The sequence below is a fragment of the Nymphaea colorata genome, chromosome 2 (genome assembly GCF_008831285.2).
Source record: "Nymphaea colorata isolate Beijing-Zhang1983 chromosome 2, ASM883128v2, whole genome shotgun sequence".
Lineage (NCBI taxonomy): Eukaryota > Viridiplantae > Streptophyta > Magnoliopsida > Nymphaeales > Nymphaeaceae > Nymphaea > Nymphaea colorata.
Window position 1 is genome coordinate 7,426,730 of NC_045139.1, and position 16,021 is coordinate 7,442,750.

Genomic DNA, 16,021 nt, shown 5'->3' on the forward strand with positions numbered 1-16,021 from the left:
TGCGGGCCCTAAATATAACTCAGCTACAAACTCAAATTTATGCGGAGAAAATCTAGCAGAGTCTCGACGTCCAAAATGATACTCAATAATAACTTTGAAAGAGTATACTTTAAAATATCAACTATTTATTCATCAAAATAAACATTACAAGGAGGCTCAAGAAAACTCACCTCGCTCACGTAGTGAACTTCCACACCTAAATACCTCCAAGCCCGACGCTCTTGCACTGAGCACAACTCTCACACACCTCACAAGCTCACACACCTCACACGCTCACAAAGTGAGCACATAAATGACTCAACCACACTCACAATTTTTTCACACACACTCACTCTTTTTCACACGTACCCCTCAACCATCATCCCCTATTTATAGGAGAGGAGGTCGGTGGATGAAGCTTCCACCGATTTCCACATTGTTTCTTTTTTAATTATTTTTCTTTCTTTTTAATCAGTACCGACATTATAACCACCGACTTAAAAGAGAGGCTCAAAGCCTCATGAGTCTTCTCGACTCATCTCAAGAGAGTCGGTGATGACTCTACAATCTCCCCCTCATTACCGACTCTCTATTTATGACTCCTAACATTCTTCGAAACTTGGTGAACGTTTGCACTGGCAGGCCTTTGGTAAAGATGTCAGCAACTTGATCTTCTGAAGCGATTGGCTGCAATTGAATTTCTCTTCTGAGTACCTTTTCTCTGATAAAATGATGTTCTACTTCTATGTGTTTTGTTCGAGCATGGAAGACAGGATTTTCTGCAAGTCTGACTGCACTTTGATTATCGCAGTAGAGTCTCACTGCATAATCCACGTCTTGTTTAATGTCTTTCAGCAGTCGCATCAACCACACACATTCTTGTGCTGCTTGAGATGCTGCTCTATATTCAGCTTCTGTTGTAGACAGTGAAACTGTCGGCTGTCTCTTGCTGCACCATGAAATTGCACCACTTCCAAGACTGAATGTATATCCAGTGGTCGATCTTCGAGTTGACAAGTCTCCAGCATAATCCGCATCACAATGACCAACAACTTGACAAGTTGTCCCTCTTTCATAAAGTATACCAAAGTCAAGAGTTCCTTTGATATACCTTAATATTCTTTTTACTGCTTCTAAATGTGTTTTTCTTGGAGTTTGCATAAACCTGCTCACGACACCAACTGCATAGGCAATGTCTGGTCTTGTCAATGTTAAGTAGATTAGGCTTCCAACTAGTTGCCGATACATAGTAACGTCTTCTAGCTTGTCTCCTTCGTCAGTTCTAAGCTTTGCATTTATCTCAATTGGTGTTGAGATAGGTTTGCATTCGAGCATACCATACTTACGTAGTAAGTCATGAGCATACTTCTTTTGACTTAAAAATAGTCCTTTAGATTCATAATCAATTTCCAATCCAAGGAAGTGTCGCAACTCTCCCAGCTCTTTCATTTCAAATCTCACCGTGAGATGTTCTCGAATAAGATTAATTTCTTCATTGTCATCTCCAGTGATAATTAAATCATCAACATAAATTAACAAGATAGTAAGTTTCGTACCTCTTGCCTTGACGAAGAGACTTGAATCTGCTGAAGAGACTTGAAATCCACTAAACACCAAAAACTCAGCTATTTTTCCATACCATGCTCTGGGTGCTTGCTTCAGTCCATAGAGTGCTTTTCTTAACTTGCAGACGTAGTCTGGTTTGTTTGGAGATTTGAATCCTTGAGGCTGCTCCATATAGATTTCATGGTCAAGATCTCTATATAAGAAAGCATTTTTTACATCCATTTGCCATAGTTTCCAGGATTTGCTTGCAGCAATGGCTATCAGAACACGTACGGATGTGATTTTCGCAACAGGACTAAAAGTTTCTTCAAAATCAATATTATACTGCTGAGAAAATCCTCTCGCGACTAGTCGAGCCTTATATCTATCAACTGAGCCATCTGTCTTTCTTTTTATTTTGTAAACCCATTTACAAGTAATGGACTTTACTCCTGCAGGCTTTGGTACGAGCTCCCAGGTTTCGTTATGCTTCAATGCCTTTATTTCATCTTTCATTGCTGATTGCCACTTTTCAACATCTTTTGCTTCTTCAAAAGAAGCTGGCTCGATCTCCTCCATGATGACACAGTCTGCATCTACATACTTTGGATTTGGTTTTCGTATTCTCGTTGATCTTCTTAGTGCTATTGGTGCTTCTTCTAGCTCTTCAAGTTGTGATGGCCTTTCTTCTTCTGCACTTCTTTGTTGGACAGGACTTGCTCCTGTTCTCCATGGATCTGCTCGTCCTTCTTGTCTTGAACTATGTTCAGACATTTGGACCTGTTTATCAGGTCGTCTTGCTTCTAGAACTTCCGACTCAGGTTCGCCTTGATTCATCTCGAATTGTATTTTGTTTCGAACATCTTTCTCAAAAACTGGAGAGTCTGGAAGCGCTTGCTTTTCTTCTGACCACCACGATGATGCTTCATCGAAGATGACGTCGCGAGAAACATAAACTCGTCCTGTGCTAGGATTAGCACATCTCCATCCCTTTCGATATGGATCATATCCAACAAAGACACACCTCTATGCCTTCTTGTCGAATTTAGTCCTGTGCTGCTCAGATATAAAAACATAACATACACAACCAAAAACTCTAAAATAGCTCACAGATGGCTTATTTTTATAAAGCATTTCATATGGAGACTTGAAATTAAATCTTGGCATTGGTAGTCGATTAATTACGTGTACAGCGGTGCAGATACACTCAGCCCAAAATCTTGCTGGCATGTTCTTTGCATGCATCATACTTCGACATGTTTCTGCTATGTGGCGGTTTTTCCTTTCTGCCACTCCATTTTGCTGTGGTGTATTGGCACATGTGAATTGTCTTTGAATACCATGTTGCCTCGTGTATGCCATAAACATATTGGATGTATATTCGCCACCATTATCGGTTCGTAGACACCGAATTCTATGCCCAAGTTCATTTTTCACCATCTGGTGAAACTCCTTAAATTTTTCAAGTGCTTCAGACTTTTCTTTCATAAAATAGACCCAAGTATATCTCGAAAAATCATCAATAAAAGTGATAAAATACCACTTACCTCCAACTGATGGGTCTGGTACTTTGCCGAATACGTCTGAATGCAAAGTTCGAATGGCGCTTTAGCTCTATATTTTGATTCTTTGTATGGCCTCCTGTGCGCCTTTCCATACTGACATCCTGGGCATACTTTGTCAGTTCGTACCTCAAGCTTGGGCAGGCCAATCAACTGCCCCTTGTTAGACATCTCTCGAAGTTTGTTGTATCCAACATGAGCGAGTCTCTCATGCCAGATATCTGCAGTGTCATGCTTCTTTGCTTTGTCAATATATGCTGTTTCTGCGGACAAGACATATATTGACTCAACTTTCCTTCCTTCAAACATGGGAGTTCTTTGAACATCTGCATCCTTATAAACTTTTACATCATTTGGGCCGAACAAAACATAGTGCCCTAAAGCTATTAGTTGTGGCACAGACAACAAATTTTTTGTCATTCCTGGAACATGGTAAACGTTTCGTAAAATCCGGTCTTTGCCGAAGTTGGCTATAATCTCTGCTTCTCCAATATGTGCCACTGGGAGCTTTGTGTTGTTAGCAGTAACAACAACTCGATTTCCATCATATTCTTTCAGACTTACGAACTTGCTCTCATCACCGGTCATATGATTTGAGCATCCAAAATCAATTATCCAATCAGTTTGATAATTGATCTTCTCTTCTTTTTCTTTTACGGGTTTTGTATGAGCGGAATTGCATCTTTCTTGCATAATATTTTCTTTTACCTCCATTGAGTACAAAAACGAATTTTTCTGTACAGTCTCATTAGCTCCCCCATTTTGTTTACTCGTCATGACTGCATTTCCTTCATTTATTCTGACTCTGCAGTCACGAGCAATATGACCCAACTTCCCACATCTAAAACATTTCACCTTTGGTCTCCACTGCTGTGTAGTTGTTTTCTTTTGTACATTTTTCTCTTTCTTGTCATCAATGTTTCTACTTGAAGACCTAATGACTGGCTTAGCTGGCCAACGTGATCTCTGACCCTTACTAAACAAAACTTCCTCATTATTTCCCTTGAGAGAAAGCCCAGCCATCTGCTTTGCTAATGTTTCTTGATTGATCAATAGATTTTCTAACTCCAACAAAGTTGGTTGAACTGGCCAGCCTTGAACACCAATTATAAAACTACCAAATTCTGGACGAAGTCCACGAATAAGAATTCTCCGCATACGGGCCTCACTGATCTTTGACTCAGGATCAATTTGAGATATCTCTCTACAGATATTTTTAACCTTCATAAAATATTCTGCTATTGACATGCTTCTCTGAGTTAATGTAGCTAGATCATTTTCTAACAATTGTAGGCGGGCATCATTAGCTCGAGAAAATAGGGTTGCAAAAGCATCCCATGCTTCTTTAGGAGTCGTAGCATCTCGTATATGCTCTAATAAGTGTTTCTCGATTGATACCTTAATTGCAAATAAAGCTTTTCCTGCTTTGATCATCCATTTCTTCTTCGCTTCCTCGTCGACAGGAACATTAGTGTCTGATCCCAATACTATCTCTCATAATTCCTGTCCTAGAAAATACGACTCCATACAGGATTTCCAATAGCCATAATTGCTATTGTTAAGTTTCTCAATATTGTTTAATGCAACTGCTAATGCCGCCATAATTTCAAGATATAATTATTCCAATAAATCGGCCCTCGGACAGAACCTCGCTCTGATACCACTTGTTGGAAAACGTAATGCGTGCCCTAAATATAACTCAGCTACAAACTCAAATTTATGTGGAGAAAATCTAGCAGAGTCTCGACGTCCAAAATGATACTCAATAATAACTTTGAAAGAGTATACTTTAAAATATCAACTATTTATTCATCAAAATAAACATTACAAGGAGGCTCAAGAAAACTCACCTCGCTCACGTAGTGAACTTCCACACCTAAATACCTCCAAGCCCGACGCTCTTGCACTGAGCACAACTCTCACACACCTCACAAGCTCACACACCTCACACGCTCACAAAGTGAGCACATAAATGACTCAACCACACTCACAATTTTTTCACACACACTCACTCTTTTTCACACGTACCCCTCAACCATCATCTCCTATTTATAGGAGAGGAGGTCGGTGGATGAAGCTTCCACCGATTTCCACATTGTTTCTTTTTTAATTATTTTTCTTTCTTTTTAATCAGTACCGACATTATAACCACCGACTTAAAAGAGAGGCTCAAAGCCTCATGAGTCTTCTCGACTCATCTCAAGAGAGTCGGTGGGAGAGTCGGTGATGACTCTACACGTAGTTAGGAAAGCAAGGAAATACAGCTCTACCTCAATACATGAGTGAGCATATATATTTTTATGAGTGAGTATATATACACAAGAGTGACTTGAATATCTAGTGGAGTCACCTAACCATTTAATTAGGGCGGTTTATCAGATGGTCTATCTGATGCATGCAGATGGATGGTTGAGAGAATACATAGGAAAAAAAAAAGTGGAAACTAATGTTAAATTACTACAATACCCATGACTTTTTCTTTTTCTTTTTTCTCTTAACCATCTTTTATTAGATGTTTAGAAAACCAGAGTCACCATTCAATTTATATTGAAATATGCTTGCTGATGGGTTTTTCAGATAGATCCTTTTAAGAAATCTATAGCTGAAAACCATCACAATAAGTGTATTAACAACGATTTTTTGTTATACAGTGGTTTTTCAAGGCTTTCGCAGTGGTTTTTGAGTTTTTCGGCAGTGGGTTTAAAAAAAAAAATCCATCCAGCAGCTGCAACATGGGGCAGTCGGCAAATTTCAATTTTATACCCACATACACACGTATGCAGTGGATTTGGATTTTTTATAAAGCTATAGTGGCTCTTCGTGTCAGAATTTTGTAACAACGCTCTCGATATTGATCATATGCAATTTCATTGCATATTTAGATGCACAGATTCCTTACACATATGACGACCTTTTTCAGTACCGAGTGCTAAAAACATGTCATTTTTGTGAAAGGAAGTGAATAAGGGGAAAAGATTTCTTCGTGTGTGAAACATGCACGCATGCACTTATGCGTGCGGTCCTCCAACTACAAATATGATTTCAAATGACTGATTTGGATCAAAGTATCACTATTGATTATTGGACATCGAGTGTTGCACCTAGGAAGCATCAGATACAAATAAAGGGATATTCTTTCTTCTTCTTCTTTTTTATCTTTCAATTTTCCCCATACGAGATTGGAAGGCACTCGGCATGATATAAGATATAAGATATGAGATATAATTATATGGGAAAGCATGTTCCCAGTTTTTTAACAGAGGGATATTTGGTGTTTTTATTTTGTGAACTTTTTTTAAGTTCCATTTTTTACCTCATAGGGGAGGGGTTTTTCCATTTCACGAATACGAGTACTTTGATCATTTTAAACATATAACATGTGGTTCCTTGTTAGCGCCATAACATATAACCGGCTTCAAAGTTTTGATTTAAAACAACCACTATCTAAATTAATGAAATAGAAAAAGAGGATTCAGGGGGATAGGCAAAATTGATCATTCATTAATTTTCATAGTAATGGATACTGTCCATTTTTAGTTTGATAGATTCTAATGAGTAGTGATGTCAATCTAATCTCAAATTTAAATTACATTAGCTACTTGAGAAGGAAAGTTTGAGAAGTTCATTTTTCTTTTTGTTAAAGTTGATTATTTCTTTAAAAGGGTCGATTGTCATATGCAAATTATTGTATCATTTGTTGATTAATTTTTTGTTAATAAAAAGGGACGGGACACCCCCGCAAGCTTGCATTGGAAGAGAGTTTTAGTTGTCTTAGTAATGTTATCATGTTTGGCGTTATGGCAATGTGATTGATCTTTTATGAAGTGTCCAATACTATATAGTGATCACCATGCCTCGAAGACTTGACGAGAAAACATGGGATATTAACAACCGGAATTATGATTTAATCTTTCATTTCCATATAATCCAAATGCAATAAAGGAAGTCATTTATGACTTATTGCAGACAAAGTCGATGAAGATATATGGTGCAATGAATCTTCATGTTTAATGAAAACCATGTAGGGCTGTCAACTTGGGGGATGGGATCCTTGACCAAAGCAGGTTTAATCTGAGGTATTAACAACCAGAATTATATTATGATTCAATCTTTCATTTCCATATAATCCAAATGCAAAAATGGCAGTCAGATGTGACTTACTGCAGGCAGAGTCGACCAAGATTTATGGCACAATGAAGCTTCGTATTTAGTGAAAATCATGTAGGGCTGTCAACTTTTGGGATGGGGTCCTTGACCGAAGTGGGTTATATACGGCCCCCTGTCAATTTCATGCACACGCTTGTGATGCTACTACGTGACACGCTTGTGATGCTACTACGTGACGACCGAAAGTTTTGGGATTCGATAATAGAAGCAAAGTCGGCAGCCAACGAATTTACTTAGTCAAAAATGCCCTAATGACGAAGGTGGGAATGATAGTGTTAACTATATGTGTAAGTCACTATGACCATGTATCCGTCTGAGCGGCAAAAAAAAGCGTCGCTCCTTTTGTTATCTCATATTATGTTGGTTATCTTAGATCTCTTTCATTATCTCAAACGTTATAAGACTTGTTTCTTTATCTCACACATTTGCGTTAATTTGGACATTACAAGACCTGTTTGTTATCTCATACAGCCTGTTGTTATCTCATATGTTATAAAGACTCATTTTATTATCTCATACCATTGTCGTTATTTTAAACACTATAAAAACACTATAAGACCTGTTTCGTTACTCATACTTTTGTTGTTATTTCATATGCTATAAGATTTGCTTCGTTATCTCATACTTAAGTCATTATCTCAAATGCTATAGGACCCTGCCGTTATTTTGTACTTCTGTCGTTATCTCATACGTTATGGGAATGTCCTACCTATTTTACTATTTCATACCACTATCGTTATCTCAAATACTATAGACACATTATTTAGTCTCGCCCATTTTGTTATCTCAGACTTTGTATGACACGTTATTTGGTCTTGTTCATTTTGTTATCTCAGAAGCTACAAGATGTAAGTTAAGAATGTCTGCATGTTAAACATTGAAGTAAACATGTACATCCGTCGTAAAAGTCAATATAAAAAGTTGATAGATTGGTAGTCTGATTCACCCTTGATGTACACTGGCTGTGTACACAGGGTGGCACACATAACCCATTCTCGTCACATTCCTACTCTTCTTTTGATGTGATTGGGACAGTCAACAACTCACCATTACGAACATTAATTATATATGTTCCTTATTAATGGGAAGGATGTAACCAATATCTCCCTCAAGATTTGATTGCCAGCTTTCATTACACTCTAATGCCAGTCGCTAATTCACAAAATTTTTGTATGAACAAGGCCCATTTGCTCAAGAGGCTCTACATGCTCAACAAACCCCACCAAGTCAATTTACGTACTGTTGCTCATGTGAGTGAATGTGGCCTACTTGTTTGAATAATATTTGCACTTATCATCTCGAGCTACTTCACCTATTTGTGCCGCTTCCATTAATTTGATCATCAGATTTCTGGCACTGGCAGCTAGTTTTTTCCTGTATTATTATACTTTAACACATATAGGATATCTGTTATTTTTATAGCTGAATCAACTTGTTGACCAAGTAAGAAGATCTTATAAGTTCATAAATTTGGACCTGCAAAATTCTTCTACCCTCAGAACGCATAGCAATTGCCGGAACACCTCAACCTGCTATCTAAATAATAACACAACCGTCTGGTTGCCAGTATCTGGGAAGAATCAATTGATCTGAATTGCAGTCGAGATGATCTTACATTTCTCCTCGTTGGCTATCTTCTGTTTGTATTCATTTACTGTATAAAATTGCAACTTTACCAAATCTCTCCATTCTGTCCTTTTACGTTGCTGTCTGACTCTTTTGACATGCAAGCAAGGTTAATTAATCATGTATTCATTTTAAACAATATTTCTGCTGTTTACACGCAGCTTATTATTATGTAACCATAATGAATTCATAAATACATAAATATGTTTTTGGTTTACAATGGGCTTAAAATTAGCTTAATCATTTCTTTTCTGTCATGATCACGAACCCTTCAAGAACCAGTCTGCTTTGATGGTCCTGCCTCCTAAGAGGAAGGCCATCGAGCTTGGCTCAGAAGGATAATGTCAAAGGAAATTACTGCAGTCCTTTTCAACCATATCATTGAGCTTAATTTGCTTGTTAATTTGGCATAATGGCTTCAGTTTTGAGGAGGGAAACGAATTGATTGTTTCAGATTACTGCAGTAAAAAATTTTGTAGCAAGCAATGCGGTTCGTCGGTGGAGGAGGAGCATCGTACTCCTGGTGGTTGGGCAACTCAGAATTTAATTTTCAGACCAGCAGGCAGGATGGGTCATTAATGAAACTGTACCGAAAATAAACGGCCAAAGAAACAACTCGCAAGAAGCAGCCCAGACCTGCTTACTATAAAAAACCTACTGAATTAGTAAGCGTTATTTCTGAGGTCCCAGAGAGAGAGAGAGAGAGATGAAAACGAATTCATTTAAACGAAACACATCCAAGAGAAATGGACGTAAAACACACAATAAATCAGATGCTAAAATGATAAGTAAAATTAGAGAATAGATCAGGGTGCCAAAAAACCTTAACAATGGATGTGATGTCTGCCCAAAGATTGAAAAGTAAAACTTCAAAGTCATACACCTGCAGCTCTAACGAAAACATTGCTCCTCGTCATCCAAATATGCCACCAGAAGCAACATAGCCAAACCCTCCAAAGGAAACGCCATCTGTTGGATTTCTGAATCGAGGTCACATGCAAAAATAGTACCTGCTTGATGATCACTGGGGTCTCTTTATTAGTGCCTGGGCACAAATAGTAACAACTTGTGGATAGTTGAAGAGTTGGGCTGTTTCTCTGTACAATTTGCGGTGCAGTGCTGCCAAAGCATTTATTTTAGAATTTATTTCTCGTCTCCGACCACCAAAGATGCTAATTTGATTCTTTATTTCTTCTATATATGCTGTCCACAAAACTCACGTTCTTCAAAGAAACCACCGATGGTGCTTCAAACTCTTCTCATTCTTTCTGCAGCTCTTGCCCTCTTCCATATTTCTAAAGCGTTCTTGGTTTTGGCAAAATGGGTTTGGGCTTCCTTCCTGCGTCCAGTGAAGGATCTCAAAGAGTACGGGTCATGGGCCATAGTTACAGGACCGACTGATGGCATCGGGAAGCAGCTTGCCTTCCTCTTGGCTCGACGCGGCCTCAACTTGGTCCTAGTTGGTCGCAACCCATCTAAGCTGAGCTCAGTCTCTAATGACATACTCAAACTACACAGCTCTATAGAAACAAAGAGCATTGTGGTTGATCTTGGGACTGAGGTCGACAAAGGGATGAAGAAGATCAAGGAAGGGATCAGTGGCCTGGATATTGGTATATTGATCAACAACGCAGGCACTGGCTATCCTTATGCCAGGTTCTTGCATGAAGCAGATGAAGAGTTGGTCGAGAGGATCATCAGAGTGAATGTGGAGTCCACTACTAAGCTCACCCACCTTGTGCTGCCTGAGATGCTGAAGAAGAAGAAGGGAGCGATTGTCAACATTGGCTCTGGTGCTGGATCTCTTGTGCCTTCCTATCCTCTCAACACCGTCTACGCATCTACAAAAGCGTAAGCCTCTCTATCTTTTTGTTTTACACTCTTAAATGGTTTCATGCAGGAAGCTGTTGAATTTGCCTCTCCTTTTTAGCTACCAAATTTAGAATTTGGTAACTCGCAGATCCTCAAATGCATAAACTCTGTAGGCGTGGAATGGTAGGTTTGGGAAAATATATATGCTCAAAGAGTTCAGGTCTGAGCTTTCTCTAACAACTCATTGGAAAGAAGAAATCATCCATTCTCGGAAGAAAAAATAACTAATAAAATGTGAGGTGAAGATCTGAAGCCCAAATACGAAAATATATTTGTGATATTTGTATTTTTTTTTTTTTTTTTTGTAGAGGATTATTTAGCTGTGGTTTTGGAATTAACTTCTCCAAGTTCTTACATGCATACCCATCAGAGGCTTTGAAAAATATCGTGGGAAGGTCCAGGATGAGAAGAGGCAACTAACCAACTACTAATTTTTCTTATCAGTACCTGACAGAGACTTTTAATAGCCACTGGACTCTATTTTCAGAGATATCATCTAAATATGTCCCTCCTGCGGTTTCTTTCTTCCTCTTTTTTTATCATTCCTTTTCTCCACGTCAATGCTCATCTATTCTATTTCACAACAACATTTCTTTGCGAAAAAAGTTATTTTCTTTTATTGATGAAGCATCAACTTTCCAAGATTTTAAAAGTACTCATTTGATTGTTTTCTTTTTTGTGTAATCCGAGCGACAAAAAGTAAAATAATCAAACATGATCAAGCTCTATAATTGCTTCAAAAGGTTGAACATGTAGAGCATTCAAATCTAAATTTGGGTAAATTGTCCTGCTTCCCCTTTTTCTTTCTTGAATTGGTGATAAATGGTTGAGAAAGGGAGTAGGAGCCTCTTCATATTTTTTCACCCTAACACACAAACTTCCCCCTGAAAGATTCTGCACTCCAAACAGTATCTGCCGGCTGGCTCATATGCGGCTCCGTTGTGTCTGAAATGCAGTAAAGCCCCACTCTTAATCAAGACAATCAATATATATATATATATATATATATATATATATATATATATATATATATATATATATATGTGTGTGGGCAAATGTGGAGGAACAATATTTATACCCAGAACACTCATTTTATGGGCGCGCATGCTCATGGCAATAATGTGTGCCACTATGTGCATTTACTCCTGCATTTAAGCTGCTACCTCCACCATGGTTTTGGGATCATGCCGCATGGGGTGCGTAGTGGGGAGAGCACTGGTGTTAGGTCCAGCTCCAGCAAATTTAATGGGGTAACATAGTTGGCTGCCCATGAAAATGCTTGTTGCTCGATTAAATGAAATGACTAGGGATGTCAATAAATGGATACAACATTTGAACCCGATATCCAACCATAATGTTTAAAAAATTGGGATATTTAAAAAAAATTAACATCCGATCAAAATATCAGTTGGGATTTGGATTTAAGAAAAATAACATATGATCTGATTTAGGTTCCATTGGAAAATATCTACTAGGATTCAATTTCATATTTGATTTCTGTTTCAAATAAATGTCCTATATCCTGACATATTTAACTTAACCTCATGACCTTTTCCACAAATGTTCAGGGCTTAGCTATAAAAATAAAAAAAGTACAAGCAACCCTAAGGCATGTCTACTTAGTTGCATAGCTAGGTCAGTTGGACACATGTTGAAGCTTCATTACAGCTAGGGGTGGAGTCAGAAAATTACGGTTAAAGGGCGCCAAATATAAAATTTTAAATTTTAAGGGGCACCAACATGTAAGTAAAACAAATTCTCAAAAATATCAATACAAAATTAAGAAAAATTTTAGGTTCTGCGTGGGCAACTGCCCACACCTCCCTCCGACCCTGATTGCAGCCCTTGTCAAGGAAGAACTTCATTGAAATAAAACGACTCTTAGGTGCTAGGTACATGCATTATAAATTGTGTCGGCTATTGAAAGCATTTGTATTGAAATGGAGAGGAAGGAAACAACAAAGCCAAAGTGTTATGCGTTCCTTTTGTCTTTCTGTTTTTCTCAATACTTGATATCACTCCTTCCCTACAAACATAACATCATAGGGCCTCAGATCTGCCCATTTCTCTCTCTCCCATCAATTTAAATGTCAATTAAATGTGAGTGAGAAGACGATATGAATGGAAGCCCCTCCTACCTGACCTTCACTTGGACACAATAAACAGCTTGCATTTATTCGGCCTGACCTTGTCAGTGGCCATTTAAGGGACTACTCTAAATAGTTTATTTTCTCGTTGAGAGCCATCCGTCTTTAATATTTTTGTAGCAGCCCTCAAACATTTTAATTTTTCAAAAAATGCACCAGTTAAGAAGGATTGGGACGTCGCCGTGTCATTCTGCTTTGAGCATGTGGAGGAAGAAATTCAAGATGATGAGTTTAGCTAATGCATGTAGCTAACTTTGACACTCGGGAGAGTATAAAAGTTCAAAAGCATGCGCCCAACCTCCGTTTCTAAAAAAAGACAAAAGCCATAATAAAACACTCAGGCTTGGCCCGGACCGATAAGCAGTTGGGTGCCGGTCAGGCTGCAGCCAGTAATTGTGGCTTGGTCTGGTTAAAATTTAAAAATATACTTTTTAATATATAATAATATATTAATATAATTATTCATAATAAAATACATATAATTATATATATATTAATTAAAATAATATTAAAAATACTTTATCAAGCTGAATCAAGCTTAATTGGGCCAACCCAGGCAGGCCTGACAACTTACCGGGCCACCCAGAGCTTATTTTTCAAGCGCGACCCTAGGCCTGAGCCGGGCTGAGTACCAAGTACCAATCGGGTATCCGGCCCAATGCTCAGGCTTATACACACTCTCTCTTTCTTTCTCTCCCTTTCTTTATATATATATATAATTTGTTCTAGATGTTCTCCATCTTAAGATTGATCTATTCTGAAAAGAAAATATTTTATAGTTTAAACTTCTAACTTCATAAAATAACAAGAAAAATTAGAGTTTTCAGGAATGATCAATTATTAAAAAAATTGTAATTTTTCTTTTGGCAAGATGTATACAACCACAAGAGGTATATTGCCTGGGGCCAAGGTGGTGTATTTCAAGGGGGTCTTTATTATAAAAATCATGATCACCGTTGCCACCCAGCGTGTCATTCACTTGGACCGTAAAAAGGTCCTGAAACATGTTGTATGGATTCCAAAAGTGAGGGCCATGGGGGACGTGGAAAAATAACCACTTACCCTGAAAAGAATGGAAATGAAATTGATGTGATGATGACATGCAAGCAACCACATGTATGGTAGATTGCATAAGTTGCATATAAAACAGGGCATGAGGCCATGTGCATATTCTATTCTTTTTGGAAGATTAATTGATGCACAAATTGAAGCATAGTGGGAAGGACATCTCGAAGCATTGAAAGTTATGTCCCAAGGGGTTGGATAGATACTTTTGCTCACCTAAAATATCAATGTCATCCATGTACTAGCACTGCATGCAAAGATTTAAAAACTTGCACAATTAAAAATTCTGAAAAGTGGTAACCTGTTTGCCTTAAAATTGGTGCTCTTTAATGGAAGGCCGGATACAACGCACCACCGGATTGGAATATAACGATTCGATTACAACTCTACATGCTGCAAATTTTTAACACAGATGCATATATGGATTTGCTTACTATTCTGAAGGGGGAGAGAGAAAAGCTCAAAGAAAGGAAAGGATAACCTTTTTCTTATGCTAACAATAGTGAATTTGCTCTTGCAGATATATTGCTCATTTTTCCAAAAGTCTTCACGTCGAATACAAACAATTTGGCATTGATGTACAGTGTCAGGTATGTTCAACTATGAATTTTGTATATATATATATATACATTCAGTTTATCTTGAGATCTAGCAACATCAAACCTGGGTCATCCATCTAAAATTTAGATGTCCCAAATCTCTCTTCTCTTTCTCTCCTTTCTTCCCTTCCCTCTCTCTCTCTCTCTCTCTCTCATTTTCCAAGGGAAACCTGTTCGTAGACTAAAATCTGTTCAATGTCTAACAATTAAAAATCTTGAAAGCACCATAAATTGTTGATAAAGGCAGTACAGTAAACTTTCCTCAATGCTGCTGTAACAACTATTTTTTAGTGATAAACTTTAATTTTTAGCCATATATATATATATATATAATATAATATATATGTATGTGGAGAGTTTTACGCTGCATGTGTCAGATATTGCTAGATAGTTTAAAATTAAAAATCTGTCGCTAAAAAACTCACTTGAAAATTCTGCCAAGTGAGCATTAGCGACTGTTTTACATTTAAAATGTCCAGGAAATCCCTCATAATAGATTGTAGATATGCAACACAGGGTCCCCAACGCACCATTAATGTTTTCGGTTCACTTCTTGGCCTCAGGTTCCAATGTTTGTCGCAACAAAAATGGTCGCCAAGAAACCGTCCTTCTTAGTGCCGAGGGCCGATGAGTTCGCTAAGAGTTGCATAGCTTGGATCGGCTACGAGTCTCTGTGTGTCCCTTATTGGCCTCACTTCTTGCATTCGCTTGCCCTCAGCCAGCTTCCTGATGCTCTGCTCAACTGGTGGTTGTTTCACCTCTTCCTTGGCCTCAGGAAGAAGGCACAGATGAAGGACCAAACCAAGTGATCATACGTACAAGAAGTGAGGGAGTGTGCTGAATTATGCTTCCAAAATGGCACAGATTGCTCGCCTTCAATACTTCCCTTTGATATTATGTTATATATTTTCCTGTGGTGCTGTGTTATCCCAATGAATGTCCCTTATATGGTCAGGTGTTTCCTGATTAGGAGTTGCAAGTTGTCCAAATCTGGTTTATGGATTTTGTCAATTTCTAAGCATATGGAATCCGATTCCTATCTGACCTGAAATGTATTCTGCTGACCTCGATCAGATACTTAACCGATAGCATCAAAAACTACTCCTATGTCAATACTGTTTCAGGCGCCAACTTGGGCCTTTAAGTAGAGTGAGCAAAGCCTGATTCAATCCCCGGCATATGTATCTCTGTACACAATATTAGAGGTATAGAGGTACCTCTAAGAGTATCGTCAACATAGTTCAAACTTCGAAGTATCGTCAAAAATATCGTTTTCAGGAAAATAGTTTTTCTTGAGTATTTTTTGACCAAGTTGTTCCTCTAAAGAAACAATTCCCAAGAAAATCTCCAGACTTTTCCCCGATTTTTCGTTTTATTTGATTTTCGTTTAAATATCATGAGATTGTCGAAAATCTCACGATATCTGTGATATTAGTCTACAAGTGCCATGAACCGTTGC

General features: G+C 38.1%; 1 protein-coding gene across 1 annotated transcript; it reads left to right on the plus strand.

The window, feature by feature from the left end:
• The first annotated feature begins 10,095 nt into the window (after positions 1-10,095).
• On the plus strand, positions 10,096-15,603 carry LOC116247126 (very-long-chain 3-oxoacyl-CoA reductase 1-like). Its single transcript, XM_031619101.2, has 3 exons — positions 10,096-10,730; positions 14,484-14,553; positions 15,126-15,603. The coding sequence occupies exons 1-3, from the start codon at positions 10,120-10,122 to the stop codon at positions 15,369-15,371; spliced, it is 927 nt and encodes a 308-aa protein (XP_031474961.1). The 5' UTR covers positions 10,096-10,119; the 3' UTR covers positions 15,372-15,603.
• Positions 15,604-16,021: the final 418 nt, after the last annotated feature.